This window comes from Siphateles boraxobius, unplaced genomic scaffold, assembly GCF_051911475.1.
Source record: "Siphateles boraxobius isolate OS27281-9 unplaced genomic scaffold, OSU_SipBor_1 29, whole genome shotgun sequence".
NCBI lineage: Eukaryota > Metazoa > Chordata > Actinopteri > Cypriniformes > Leuciscidae > Siphateles > Siphateles boraxobius.
Genome location: NW_027508908.1, coordinates 2,121,744 through 2,136,165, shown reverse-complemented (window position 1 = coordinate 2,136,165; position 14,422 = coordinate 2,121,744). Strand labels below are relative to the sequence as shown.

The following is a 14,422-nucleotide window of genomic DNA, read 5'->3' as shown; positions in this document are numbered from 1 at the left end:
CATTTGAACAATTGGATAGACATACAACTGTATTCAATGCAATTACACCAGAAGTAACTGTGATTAAATTATAGAAAAAAATAAGAGTAAACCCTTACTTTACTTTTTCAATGGAAAAGTAATAAAATTACAGTAGGTAATTAGCCTAATAGTAATGCATTACGGTCGGGTTGGTTCAGTCTCGCTATCGAGTGATTCTTTGTGAATCATTAACCGAATCATTTCAAAAGAATCTGTTCAAAGGAACGATTCGTTCGCGAATCAAACATCGCAAGATCAATGACATAACTTCAATTATCAGACGTAAAACAAGTGTGCCTGTCCTAATATTAATCTAGATTCGGTCAAGGACAGCCAGACTCCAGTGTGAAATATCTGATCTTAGTTCAATGTTTTCCAGTGTGACAGAAGAAAAGGAGAAGGAGGAAGAGGACAGGACAGCTCCGCCTTCACCTTGTCACGGAATTCACAAGGGAGAATTACAGGACGTCAGATCCTGAAAAAACACACATCCTAATCCATTTACTATCGGCGATTTGAGTGTGTTTTATATTCATGCCGCATGCGTGATTGCTCTATTTGACTTGTTTTGTTTCCAAGGGCATTTATTTATATGTATTTATTACCAATGTGCAACTTTTACACTCCTTTCTCCTGAAACTAGCGCTGCAGGACTCCCTGATTTACACTGTTTCACGTGTGTTTCTGTTTGTGGTTCTCATCGACTCAGGAATTATGGGATGCTGCGGCAGCACACAGGTAAGAGATCGTCGTGTAAATGCATGCAGATTCTCATCTGGAAACTTTTGGGATTTTGTCGACAAAACGCATAGCAAGAAGTTTAGAGTGTAAACGTTAAACGTATTACATGTTACGATCAAATGTATGCAAATATCTTGTAAATTGAGTTATATAAAAGAGAAGGTCTGTGCACTTCATATAGAGATCCTTTTGCACCGAAATCGCCTTCAAATCATCAAAATAATGATAAATCAAGGGTCAAAGATTTGTTTGTCAAAAGTGTAAAGATCATTTCCGGGTTTGACTGCGAGAACCAGGCAGTCTGTTCAGTCACACCTGGTTCACACAGTCCCATTCATATTATGCTTTCATCTTGTTTTTTATCCATGCTATATTTCCCTAAAATCTACGTCTTGAATTTTTTTAACTACATTGAGTCTATGTAGTTTAACCCCCTCCCCTCCCTTTTTGTAGTTTACTTAAATAGTCATTTTGTGTGACAAAGAAACCGTCTGCTTCTGTAAAAACTCTACAATAATGATGATAAAATATTACCTAAAACTTCCCCTTTACAGAAGACACGCGACTGGAAACCCTTAGAGCAGAGGAAGTGCACAGATATCCCATGGCTGCTCCTCTTCATCCTCTTCAACATTGGCATGGTAAGAAAATAGACATGATCAATTGGTCTTGTGAAATGAATAAAAAGAAATATAACTCACATAATTTAAAAAAAAATACATACTCCACACAATTACAAATAAAAGAACAAATAATTATAGTTAAGCATTAAATTATTATTACTATTATTATTAATAAAGGGATCAATTATTATTGTTGTTGTTTCATGTTATTTTGATAATATAGATAATAGCAGTGTTGGGGAAAGTCTCTTTTAAAAGTGCGTTACTCCCTTGTATATAACTAATGGCATTATCTAATTACTTTTTATGGAAAGTAATCCATTACAAAACTTTTGCGGAAAGTAATTCATTTCAATACTTTTTTATGGAAAGTCATCCACTAAAATACTTTTGCGTAGAAGAAAACCATTACAATATATTTTATGGAAAGTAATCCATTACAATACTTTTGCGGAAAGAGATCCATTACAATACTTTTGCGGAAAGAGATCCATTACAATACTTTTGCGGAAAGAGATCCATTACAATACTTTTGCGGAAAGAGATCCATTACAATACTTTTGCGGAAAGTAATTCATTTCAATACTTTTTTATGGAAAGTAATCCACTAAAATACTTTTGCGGAAAGAAAACCATTACAATATATTTCATGGAAAGTAATCCATTACAATACATTTTATGGAAAGTAATCCATTACAATACTTTTGCATTACTTTTTCTCACCTGAGCTGGGCTTGTTTGTTTTTAATATCAAAAAAGTTCTATTTTTGGCAAATGTAAAGGCCCCTTTCGAACCAAAAGTGAAATGAATAAGCCTCAGGCTGAAGTAAAAGCAAATTCACATCTGTACAGGAGAGGGCGCAGCTCATACAAACCATTCAGCTGTTCTGCCATTCAGCAAAGACATTGTTTAATAAAATTAGATTAAATACATAAAGTATATTTGTGTAATTTAAGATAATGAATTAATCATGGAGGTTTACATAATATTCTGAGTTTACTTTTCACTGTTGTTATTCATTTTAAGGAATACTGAATCTGTTTTTGTGCTAGTGGGATGAGTTCACATTTGACCACACCTGAAAATCAGTTCCGGCAAATTTTGTCCCCTAATAAAATATTTCATTTTCATTTGCAACTCCATTATTATCATCATCATCTTGTGTTTCTATGGCAGCTCTGCATCTGTGGCTTCGCTATAGCAACAGGGGCCGCCTCAAGGCTCATATCAGGGTACGACAGCTATGGGAACACCTGCGGTCAGAAGAATGCCAAAATCCCCGACATCGAGCTCAGCGGCCTGGACCACACCTCCAGAAAGTGTGTGAAACCCAGCATTGAGTGAAGCTGAAACAGTAGATCACCTGATTCAATGTGCAAACAATCACTGAATGACCTTTTCTTTCCATGGTGTTGTCACAGGTATGTGTTTTTCCTGGACCCCTGCAACATCGACATAATGAAAAGAAAGATTAAATCTGTGGCTTTGTGCGTCTCAAAGTGTCCAAACACAGAGCTGAAGACTTACGAGGATCTCACGAAGTTCTCGAGCACTAATGGTGAGCTCAGTGCAATTGAACGTCGTTGAATATCATGAAATGTAAATGTCATTTTTCAACTAATGTTTTGTTTTTCCATATTATTGTCTCTAGGATCTGATTTATGCACCTATGACTTAAAACCAGACACATATTCATCTCACCCTAATAAAGCCACAAAATGTCCAACACTTCCTGTCCATCCAAGGTAGAAACTTAGTCTAGTTTATAAACCCCATAAGTGTTGTTCCTTTTAGTCCATGTGTGTTAGATTTGAGCTCATTTGTATGCTAGTCTGCTCCAAAAAATTGGCAAAATTGTTTGAATAGATATTAAATAATTGTTTTAATAGATATACACTACCATTCAAAAGTTTGGTGTCGTCAAGATTTTTAAATGTTTTTGTAAAGTCTCTTCTGCTCACCAAAGCTGCATTTATTTGATCAAAAGTACAGTAAAAACAGTAATATTGTGAAATATTATTACAATTTAAAAGAACTTTCTATTTGAATATATGTTAAAATGTAATTTATTCCTGTGATCAAAGCTGAATTTTCAGCATCATTACTCCAGTCTTCAGTGTCACATGATCCTTCAAAAACCATTCTAATAGGATGATTTGACGCTCAAGAAACATTTCTTATTATTACCAGTTGATTCTTTGAACAAACAGAACATAAAGTTCAAAAGAACAGCATTTATTTGAAAGAGAAATCTTTTGTAACATTATAAATGTCTTTACTGTCACTTTTGATCAATTTAATGCATCATTGCTGAATTAAATTATTTATTTAAAAAACTGACTGAACCCAAGTTTGAGCAGTAGTGTCAGATTTTTTTTTTCTTCAAATATTTTTTAAAATATAAATGTTTGCTATATTTTACTAAAAAGCCACTGACTAGAGATAGCAAGTTGCAAATTATGATTCATGGCTAAAATAAAAACTATTGGGAATTTAAAACAATAATAGACCCATCAATATTTACACCCATACTTATTATGTCAACACAGCAACTGTATGTTTTACTGCAGAAAACATCAGGTTGCTATTTTAAGGAACCTCATTATTTGTCATTTCTTGGTGCAGTGCATCTTTACCAGTGTTTCACCGCTGTATGCCCGTTGACATTTCCTGCTACGCCAAGTTTGCGGAGGCGTTCATCACTTTCGTCAGCGACAACAGCGTGGTGCACCGGGTCATCGCCGGGGTGATGACCTCCAAAGACATCATCATGGGCCTGTGTCTGCTTGCTCTCGGTGAGCGCATCACATGGGACTGTAACAAAGCTGGCTCACAAACCACTCCTGAAACCAACATGAATACAAATTTTACATTTGAAAACTCCAAATAATGTATTTGCATAAATATAAAACTTGGTTTGCATCAGTCAGTTTTATGTTAGTATCATTGCGATCAGTGTTGGGGGTAAGGCGTTACGAATAACAGGAGTTACATAATCAGATTACATTTTTCAAGTAACTTGTAAAAGTTACTAACACTTTTTTTTGTTAAAAACAAACAAACAAGCAAGCCCAGGTGAGGAAAAGTAACACTAATGTAGTGGATTACTTTACATAAAACTAACTAAGTAATGCAATTGGTTACTTTTTTTTTAGGGGTAATGCAATATTGTAATGCATTGCTTTTAAAAGTAACTTTCCCTAACACTGGTTAAGATACTATTATAGTTTTTATTGATATTTTGAATGCTATTTTAATTTGAGTAATTTTTTTAATGTTTTTGCCATTTTTATTAGTTTTAGTTTTTTATTAAATTTCTATATTATTTTTATTAATTTGAGTTTTAGTTATTTTAGTACTTTAAAGGTGCAGTGTGTGATTTTTAGCAGCATCTAGTGGTGAGGTTGTGAATTGCAACCAACAGAAGTTACGGTGGCCGACAGGAAAAGATGAAATTGTCTGAGACAGCAGAGAGTAGCCAGTTAAACAACGAGGTTTATTTACAAAGATAAATTAAGAAATTATTTTTTTCTTAATTATTCAGTAAAATGATATGTTATTTCGAATATTATTGTTACTTACTGTGTCATTGTTTTATTCGCTGACTTTAGCTAGCTTCTTTGCACAAAGAACAGCAATAGTGACAAAACAGGTTTGTCCGTTTAGGGCTCCTGTAGAAAAATGTCGGCACAAAATGGTTATTTCAATGTAAGGGGACCCGCGGTGTATGTAGATAGAGATGGCTCATTCTTAGATAATAAAAATATAACGGTTCATTATATAAGGTCTTTATACACCAATGAAAACATAGTTATGTATATTATATTGCATTTCTGTCTACAGATCCTCCTAAATATTACACAATGCACCTTTAAAGTTAAACTAAATAAAAAGTAGAAATGTTTCATTGGCAACTAGCTGAAATAAAATGCGTAAGTATTTTATATTTACTTTCAAGCCATGCATTTTCTTTATGGTTTTAGTGATAACACTTTGCAATGACTTTTGTTAACATAAACTAACAATGAACTCATTGCTAGTTAATGCAATAGTTAATAACTAATGTTACCTAATAAGTGGTCAAAAGCATGAGAATTAAAGCACCATTATGTCTTTGTTTTCCTCTGCAGTTCTGTCTCTGATTATGATGGTTGTGATCCGCTACATATCAATGCTTCTGGTCTGGATTCTTACAGCTGTTGTGGTGGTCGGCTCAATTGGTGAGGCCTTAGTATCACATTGAAATAAATGAAACGTCCTGCACTGACTGTCACTAGCTGAAAGTCATAAAGAGCCCATGATCTTAGAAACAGCGCTGTGTTTGCGGCAGGTGGAACTGGGATCCTGTGGTGGCTGTACGTGGATCAAGGGAAAGCAGTGAACGTCTCTCTACCGGCTCATGAACTGGAGGTTGCCAAAGACAACCAGCAAGCCCTGCTCGTCTACGCCATCGCTGCAACTGTGTTCACGGTATGAACCGGGTTGTCTAGAATCGCTACTGTATGGACTGGCAAATGCACATATTTACCATGCACATTATAACTGTACGCCTCAGGTGATTCTGCTCCTGCTGATGTTCTTCATGAGGAAGCGTGTGGCACTCACCATCGCTCTGTTTCATGTGGCCGGTAAAGTCTTCACCCATCTGCCCCTGCTGGCCCTGCAGCCTTTCTGGACCTTCCTCACGCTCATGCTCTTCTGGGTTTACTGGATCACCGTGCTCCTCTTCCTGGGAACCGCAGGTTCGTCAACACAAACAAACGAGGGGCTGGGGTGGGCAGCATTTCAGGGTGTCGATCGCAGGAGCTTCAGTGTATGTACATTTTCAGATATATTCGACTCGATAGTTACTTTTCTGTCCAGTGAGGAACATTCAAAATGTTTAAAGACAGAACTAAAACATGGAAGAAAAAAAATAAATATGTATATATGTATGTATGTATATACTTTAAATTATTTTGGGTATTTGTTTGCAGCACAATTCAAAAAAGTAAAATGCTCGAACCTAACTCTAACATATTGCTATATATATCGTTTTTTAAATAAAATAATTATTATATTTAAATTTGATGTATGTGTATATATGTATATAATGATTATACATAAAATGTGTAAAATGTTTTTTTTTTATGTTTTATTTAATTATTTAGTTTTATATACATGATTTAATCTATTTATTTGTATTGTTACTTTAGTGCATGAAAATTTATTTGCTAATGCAAAAAAAATCCTTGAAGTATTTTCCACACAATTCGCTTTATTAGAGCTGACAGTTTGAACTAATTCAGTGAAATGAATCGAACTCGTATGGAAGCTTGTTTCTGCCACATTGTAAAAAAACTTTTTATCTCTCAATTCTGACTTTATTTCTCGCAATTGCAAGTATATATCTCACAATAATTACTTATTTTCTCAGAATTGTAAGATGTAAAGTTATAGTCAAAAGGGAAAAAAGACTAACTTTTTTTTCTCAAATTGTCAGTTTATATCTCGAAATTCTGATTAAAACCCACAATTGTGTGTTATAAAGTCTGAGCTGTGAGATATAAATTCAGCGAATAGGTAAATAAATTCCTCCGAATAGGACTTTATAACGTGCAAATTCAAATATAAATTGTGACCTTACATCATGCAATTCGGAGAAAAATTCAGAATAAGAAAGTCACAATTAACTTTTGAATTTTTTATTTCATTGGGGAAACTAGCTTCCATACTAATGCCATTTTTCTGAAGTTTAAATCCAAAATGCAATTAAAACATCTCTGTCTCATTCTCATGCATGGCCACTAAAAAACTTAATCACTTCATATGATGATTGCTAGATTTGCAATGTGATTTATTTTCATTTCATAAGAAAAATCCTCATAAATGTGTCATAAATATTCTATATTGCCTACTCCTAAATCCACTGATTTGAGTGTTATTATAAATCAAAGTCAGTATAGGAACAGCATTTCAGATTTCTGTACACCAGTATCTTTCAGTTTGATGTTTTTTCCTGCCACAGGGAGTCCAGTGAAGAATAACCAGACGGCTCTGGTGGAGTTTCGTATGGACGGGCCGCTGCAGTACATGGTGTGGTACCACGCCGTGGGTCTCATCTGGATCAGCGAGTTCATCCTCGCCTGTCAGCAGATGACCGTAGCTGGCGCTGTGGTCACATACTACTTCACCAGGTCAGAGGTCACAGTCGGTTAGAAAAAAGACACTTTATTTGTGAAAGGGAAATCATTGTGATTATTTTTCCTTCTGTCGTTGTAGAGATAAGTCTCAGATGCCCTTCACGCCCATAGTGTCGTCTGTCCTGCGTCTGATGCGCTATCATTTGGGCACCGTAGTCAAAGGAGCCTTCATCATCACTCTAGTGGAGATTCCTCGCCTCATCCTCACCTACATCCACAGTCAGCTCAAAGGAAAAGTGAGTCCTGCCACTGTCAGTTGATCCACGTTCATGTCTCGCCATAAACAGATAATATTAAAGGTGCACTATGTAACTTCTTTTTGTTCAAAATTAGCAAAATTGCGTACATAAGTCACTCGCCCGTGCGTGTCTCACCATATCCTTAAATAGAGAAAGTTTCTCCGGCTACTTTGATGTGTGTAAGGTGTGAGAGTGGCAGAGGATGCGAGAACTGAGGGATTTTAAATTTTCTAAAATCGACCGATATCGATATGAACAATTTAAAAGCCTCAGAAAAACTGCCAAGAACGCCCATAACAGATGTCTGTTCCTACAGTCTTCTGAAAAATGAATTTGCCAAGTCTATGAAATCTGCTGGAGTCTTTCGCTACTGCACCATAACAAACTACATGAAGCAATGAAATAACCCATCATAACAATAATATTCTCTTCTCAATACCTGCTACAAGACTATGAAAGCATATGGGTAGCAATATTCCGTTTGAAATGTAATATGCAAAATGACAATGTAATATGTAAAATGGCAATGCATTTCTGTTTTTAAATTTACATTTGCCATAACATTTGTGCAACATTTGGTACACAAAATGGGGGAATTTTTTTCCGATTTAAATCCCATTTCCTGCATTTACATAAATTAAGGGACTATGGTGTTACAAAATCCAGGAAATAATTAAGTTGATTATAATGATAAATTCTGCCAAAAATAAAAGTAGGCTACTAAACTATGTATAACAAAAATATGTCTTACTTTTTTCAAGACTTGAGATAATCATTTTATAAAGTCAAAAATGTTCACCATTAATGTTTTGTGTGTAAATAAAACTGAAATATACAGAAATTGAATAAGGTTATCAAATAGTCTGAACTGCATAAATTATAAATTAAATATAGATTAATCCTTATTAAAGCTACACACGTTCTTTAGACAAGATCAGTGAGTAATTTGCTCTGTTCCCCTTTGTTCTTTGGTTAACTTAACTGACAGACAGAATTGGCTGCTGTCCCTTTAAGATCTGTCGCTGATGAGAGGATCTTACGCATTTAATTTTCTCATTTAGGCTACTCTTAACTTTCATTTAAGATTTTATTTAACTCATTTAGACTGTCCTTGTGAGGATACAATTGACAAAACGGACATTTTGGCATAAATGTGTGTGTTATTATTCAAGCGCTAAAGAAAGAGAACTGGATTCTGCGCGTCGTGTGCGTGTGTGTGCGCGCGTCAGGACATTCACAGGGAGCGATACCTGCTCATTAGAACTTTCGGTGAGCTATTTTTAGAGTGTGGACTGTTCCTGGCCGCGGACGCGCGCATCGGCACAGTCTATCTCCTGATCCTCGTCTGATGTGTTCCCGCTGCTAGTCGGACTCGGCAGTCACACTCCGGCACATTTTGCAGCACGCTGAAACACCGAAACACCACTGAATTTATACCACTGAATTAGTCTTTCCTCTCTTATCAACTATTTCGTATGCTTTCTCCTCACTTGTGGAAGCTCGTTCAGTCACATTTGCATTGCGGTCAGGGGCGCTCATTCTGTGGCTGAAACTTGCGCGTTGGAGATCCGCTGCTCTGAGCAGTGGCTGCGTGTCTGTGGTGTACTTCATCAGGAAAGTAGCCAATTGTGTTCTGCTCTTTCTGACGGCTGCGCGCCTAACGTCAGTCAGTGACAAACGCTGCTATGTATATTGAAATATCGAAAATGTGTTTAAAAATCACATCACCGTTATCGAAAAAAAAATATCGCGATATATATTGATATTGAATTATTGTCCAGCCCTAGAACAGGTAATGTATTTTAGTGAACAGATAAATTGCCATATGTAGCTCTCTAACAGAGTTCACTGTAAGGAGTTAATTTCAGTATAGTTGTTGTAGCCCTGTGCTTGATTTATTTTTAGGGAAGTAGTGTCTATTAATGGGTATAGATACAGTAACGTCTTTAGCTAGTCAGCTTGAGATCTTTCCATCTAAACTGGTTATATCTCATAAGTCTAGTAGTGAATGTTTTATGAGGAGTATGATAACCATATTCATCCGCACAGTCATACAGAGCCAAAGCACAACCAAAACAATGTTCTTCCGCAAAATGCATGCAGTTTTGTTTTTTTAACCGCTAAAGGGACACAAGTTACATAAAACAGACACCTTTAAAACAGTAATATTCTGAAATATTTTTGGAATTTCAAATACCTGTTTTCTATTTGAATATGTGTTAAAATGTAATTTATTCCTGTGATCAAAGCTGAATTTTCAGCATCATGACTCCAATCTTCAGTGTCACATGATCCTTCAGAAATCATTCTAATATGATGATTTGATGCTCAAGAAACATTTCTGATTATTATCAATGTTTAAAACAGTTGTGCTGCTTAATATTTTTTTCAGGATTTTTTGATGAATAGAAAGTTCAAAAGAACATCATTATTTAAAAAAAAAAAACATAAATGTCTTGACTGTCATTTTTGATCAGTATCACGCATCATTGCGGTGTAAAAGTATTAATTTCTTCAAAAATAAAAATCCGAAAACTGACTTAAAACTTTTGAATGGTAAAATGAAGTGCATGTTGTTCCTGCAGGAAAACGGCTGTGCCCGCTGCATGCTGAAGGCGTGTATCTGCTGTCTATGGTGCCTAGAAAAGTGCCTCACTTACCTGAACATGGTGAGTCACGCGTGTGCATATTGTGCAGAAAGCTCAATTCATTCATGTTAATTTGATGCATTAATCATGTGGCTCTTTCTTCAGAACGCATATACGGCAACGGCCATTAACAGCACCAACTTCTGCACATCTGCACGAGACGCTTTCTTCATCCTTGTGGAAAACGCTCTCCGTGTGGCAGCTATCAACAGTGTCGGGGATTTTGTCCTGTTCTTGGGAAAGGTATTCATTCAACTTCCCATTATATTGCAGAGAATTCAGTGTTATAAACAAAATATATATATATATATATATATATATATATATATATATATATATATATATATACATTTTGCCGCATCAACTAACTGAAATAAAAACTTGAAGTCGAAAGTTAAAACTGAAATGAAAATATATTAAAGCTACAAAGAATTTTTTACCTCAGTTTTAATTTTAGTACTTCAACTTTTCATTGCAGTTAGTTGACAAGGCAGCATTTATAAAATTCCTCAAGAATCATTAATAAAAAGATTTGTATTACAAATACGAATTGCTTCCGGTACAAAAGTGAACTTCTATCGATTTGTTTTGTTAAGCAATAAAATAGTTTTTGATTAGTGTTTTAAATAAAAATTGTCTTGGGTCTTCAGGTGTTGATCGTGTCATGCACGGCGTTTGCGGGTGTCCTTGCGTTGAACTACCAGCGCGAGTACACCGTCTGGGTGCTGCCGCTCATCATCGTGTGTGTGTTCGCCTTCCTGGTGGCCCACTGTTTCCTCTCCATCTTTGAGATCGTAGTAGACGTGCTCTTCCTCTGCTTCGCCGTCGACACCAAGTACAACGACGGCAGCCCGGGCAGCGAGTACTACATGGACAAGAGCCTTATGGTGAGAGATTTTCCTTATCTTTTTATCTGACCTCAAGGTCAATTAAGCCCAACCAAAAGTCATTTATATTAGCCTTGTGCTGCTGTATAACAGATTAAACATGCTCTTGGTGTCTCTCTGCGATCGTTCATGTAGGAGTTTGTGGAGAACGCCAAGAAAGCGACAGAGCGGTATAGCAAAGCAGAGGGAGACAGTCGGGAAATGAAATCAATGGTAAGTTTAATATTGTTTTATTTTCAATTGATCACAGATCTCTTGTCATAAACACCTATTCTATTTAAGTTTGATTTTGCACAAGTTTGTAAGCCCATCTGAGGCCCTGTTTACACTTTGTATTAAGATGCGTTCTGGTCGATCGGATCACAAGTGGACGACACTAAATACAGATGTAAACGGAGTCTAAAGCGTTTTGAGCTTGCCCACTTTCGATCCCTTCCAGAGGTAGTTGAAAATGATTTAGACCGGATTGTTTTTGTAGTGTAAACGCTCATGTGATCGAATGTGTTCAAAAAGCCACAAAAGACCGTCTTCTCTCCGTCTACTGATCTAATGCGTGAACATTATGGGAAGAGCTCTAGCCAGACGAGGTTTAAACTTTGTCGGCTGGAGACGCAAGTTTGGTTTGAAGATGCACAATGTTTTCTCACCATTCCTGATTTCTAACACACACTCATTCGGTGTGATCTTACGGCTGTCAGAGCAGAAATGAAAGCTGATGCTCTGGTCGCATTCTTATACATTGCTTGAGCTTATTTTGTCCATTAGATCGAAAGATCTGGAAAAGCCCATTAGACCTCCCCTCGAAGAAACCAGGACAGAAGTGGTTGAAAGTGGACAAAAGAGACGGATTAAAACATCAGGTGTGGACGGGAATGTGTCTCCCTCGTCTACTTGTGATCCGATCGACCAAAACGCCTCTTAATACCAGGAGTAAACAGGGCCTTTAAGGGATAGTTCACCCAAAAATGAAAATTCTGTCAGTATTTACTCACCCTCATGTTGTTCCAACCCCGTAAGACCTTCGTTCATCTTCGGAACACGAATTAAGATATTTTTGATGAAATCTGAGAGCTGGATCACTAGTCCATTGGCTTCTTCAGGGATTGAAACTTGCCAGCCCCGAAAAGTTATTAAAGACATCGTTAAAATATTGTAAGTGACTAACAGCGTAAGCTTCTGTTTTTGTACGTCACACGCATCACACACATGACCAGTGTCGGCAATTGTGAGCCTACGTGTGATGTAGCTCTAAGCTATCAGACTACGTTAACTGACTAGAGGCCCACAGAGAAGGAAATGAATAGTTGAAATAAAGTCGTTATTTTTGGGGGTTTTGCGCACAGAAAGTATTCTCGTCGCTTGATAAACTTAAGATTGAGCCACTGTAGTCACTTGGACTATTTTAACGATGTCTTTAATAACTTTTCGGGGCTGGCAAGTTTCAATCCCTGAAGAAGCCTATGGAGGACTGATCCAGCTCTCAGATTTAATCAAAAATATCTTAATTCGTGTTCCGAAGATGAACGAAGGTCTTACGGGGTTGGAACAACATGAGGGTGAGTAGATACTGACAGAATTTTCATTTTTGGGTGAACTTTCCCTTTAACTGATTTTCTTTTCCTAGTAGGAAGTTGGAAACTCCAGCTTTTTGTGACAGTGAAATGCAGCATTAGCTACAGAGTTTTAATGCATAAACAATACAAGCACAAGATTAAATACGTTTGTTTAGAGAGTAACAGTTGTGTTCTTAAAGTAAAATCTCCATTCATTTTCTCCTTTTCAACATTTTCAAGTCAGACCCACCGTGATCTTCGATGATGTTAAACAATAGTATATGCCTCAGATGAAGTCATCCATTTGCATTATTTGTACTTTAAAAAAAAAAAATGTAAGCAATGTAAAAACATTATTTAGTTGTTCTCGCTATGCTGTCAAAATACTAAAATATGTCTATATACAGTATATATGTTTATAGTTATTTACCTTTTTAAAGCCGTTAAGTACACAATCTGTTACCTTCTGTCTTATCTGATTCTCAAATAATTTGTTGCTCCATATCAAAGTTTGTAATGTTGTGATTCACCCTGTACCTGGTTTATTTGGTTTATGGCTTATTATTTTTAAATCTCTCAGGAGGGGAAATGAATAGAAATAATACTTCCAGAAACAAAATGCTGCTGAATAAGTGGACAGGCTGTGTTGCGATCTATTAATTTACTCATCATTTATTATGTTTCAGACTGGAAGTACACAGGCCTGATGAAGACCAGCGTGGTATTACATCATCTGACACTCAAAAAAAAGTGCTATTGAGATGCCCAAAAGCTTCTCTTCAGGGATTATAATGTGACAGACATCTGTCATCATGACTTACAGGGCATTTTACATTAGAAAACTCTAGGACAGTGAGTTGGGTACTTGCACAAGAAACAATACAACAAGCTGGAAGATTTCTGCTCCTAGATTTTAATTAAAAAGGTTTGCCTCTGCATTTTTATTGGGATACTAAAGTTTTTAGAGAAGTCATCACCTAGAGATATTTTTGGTTAAGTCCTAGTTAACTTTTTTTTTAAAGGTGCTTTTTGTATTTTATCTTGTTTATATTATTTGACTTTGAAGACTTTCTAGCTGTCAATGTTTTTCTATGCAAGCACTAATATAGGATCCTCTCGTCAAGTAGTTTCAGATCATTTGAGGTACAGAGTTGGTCCTTGAATGTCTTATTTTAATATTATGTAAGAGTAATTAGATCTTATATTTGCACTGTTTATTTTATTTTGTGCAGGACTTTGTTACAAGTACATAAATTATACGAGACTTCTAAATCAACAGCAGAACATTGATTGTCATTTCCCTCGTGCCAATATAATATAATTTTTACAACCCTAGCAACACCAAATGGAAATGCAGTGTATTTGTTTGAGGAGCCTGACTTGGCAACATTAGCCAGTTTCGACCGGACAGCTTGTTTATCACAACAATCAATAAATTGTTTGAATATAATTTTATGTGAAAGACAATTTACTTTTAACTACTATGTGTAGATGCACTCCACTCAATAAAAACCAAAGAGACCGAAG

General features: G+C 36.1%; 1 protein-coding gene across 2 annotated transcripts; it reads left to right on the top strand.

The window, feature by feature from the left end:
• Positions 1-229: 229 nt before the first annotated feature.
• Positions 230-14,421, top strand: slc44a1a (solute carrier family 44 member 1a). Of its 2 annotated transcripts, XM_077246033.1 has the most exons (17): positions 248-540; positions 731-759; positions 1,317-1,403; positions 2,563-2,705; positions 2,808-2,944; positions 3,038-3,131; positions 4,012-4,181; positions 5,517-5,606; positions 5,717-5,856; positions 5,942-6,128; positions 7,394-7,562; positions 7,648-7,804; positions 10,393-10,476; positions 10,561-10,698; positions 11,106-11,342; positions 11,478-11,555; positions 13,582-14,421. In XM_077246033.1, the coding sequence occupies exons 2-17, from the start codon at positions 736-738 to the stop codon at positions 13,600-13,602; spliced, it is 1,956 nt and encodes a 651-aa protein (XP_077102148.1). In that variant the 5' UTR covers positions 248-540; positions 731-735; the 3' UTR covers positions 13,603-14,421. The 2 variants fall into 2 exon arrangements, with proteins under 2 accessions (XP_077102147.1, XP_077102148.1); XM_077246032.1 differs by having other exon boundaries at positions 230-759.
• The last annotated feature ends 1 nt before the right edge of the window (position 14,422 follows it).

Excerpts from the sequence above, each read along its gene's own strand:
- slc44a1a (XM_077246032.1), top strand. The coding sequence starts at position 736 with ATGGGATGCTGCGGCAGCACACAG. Across the intron at positions 2,945-3,037 it reads GAAGTTCTCGAGCACTAATG|GATCTGATTTATGCACCTAT; the intron begins GTGAGCTCAGTG and ends TATTGTCTCTAG. Across the intron at positions 7,563-7,647 it reads GTCACATACTACTTCACCAG|AGATAAGTCTCAGATGCCCT; the intron begins GTCAGAGGTCAC and ends CTGTCGTTGTAG.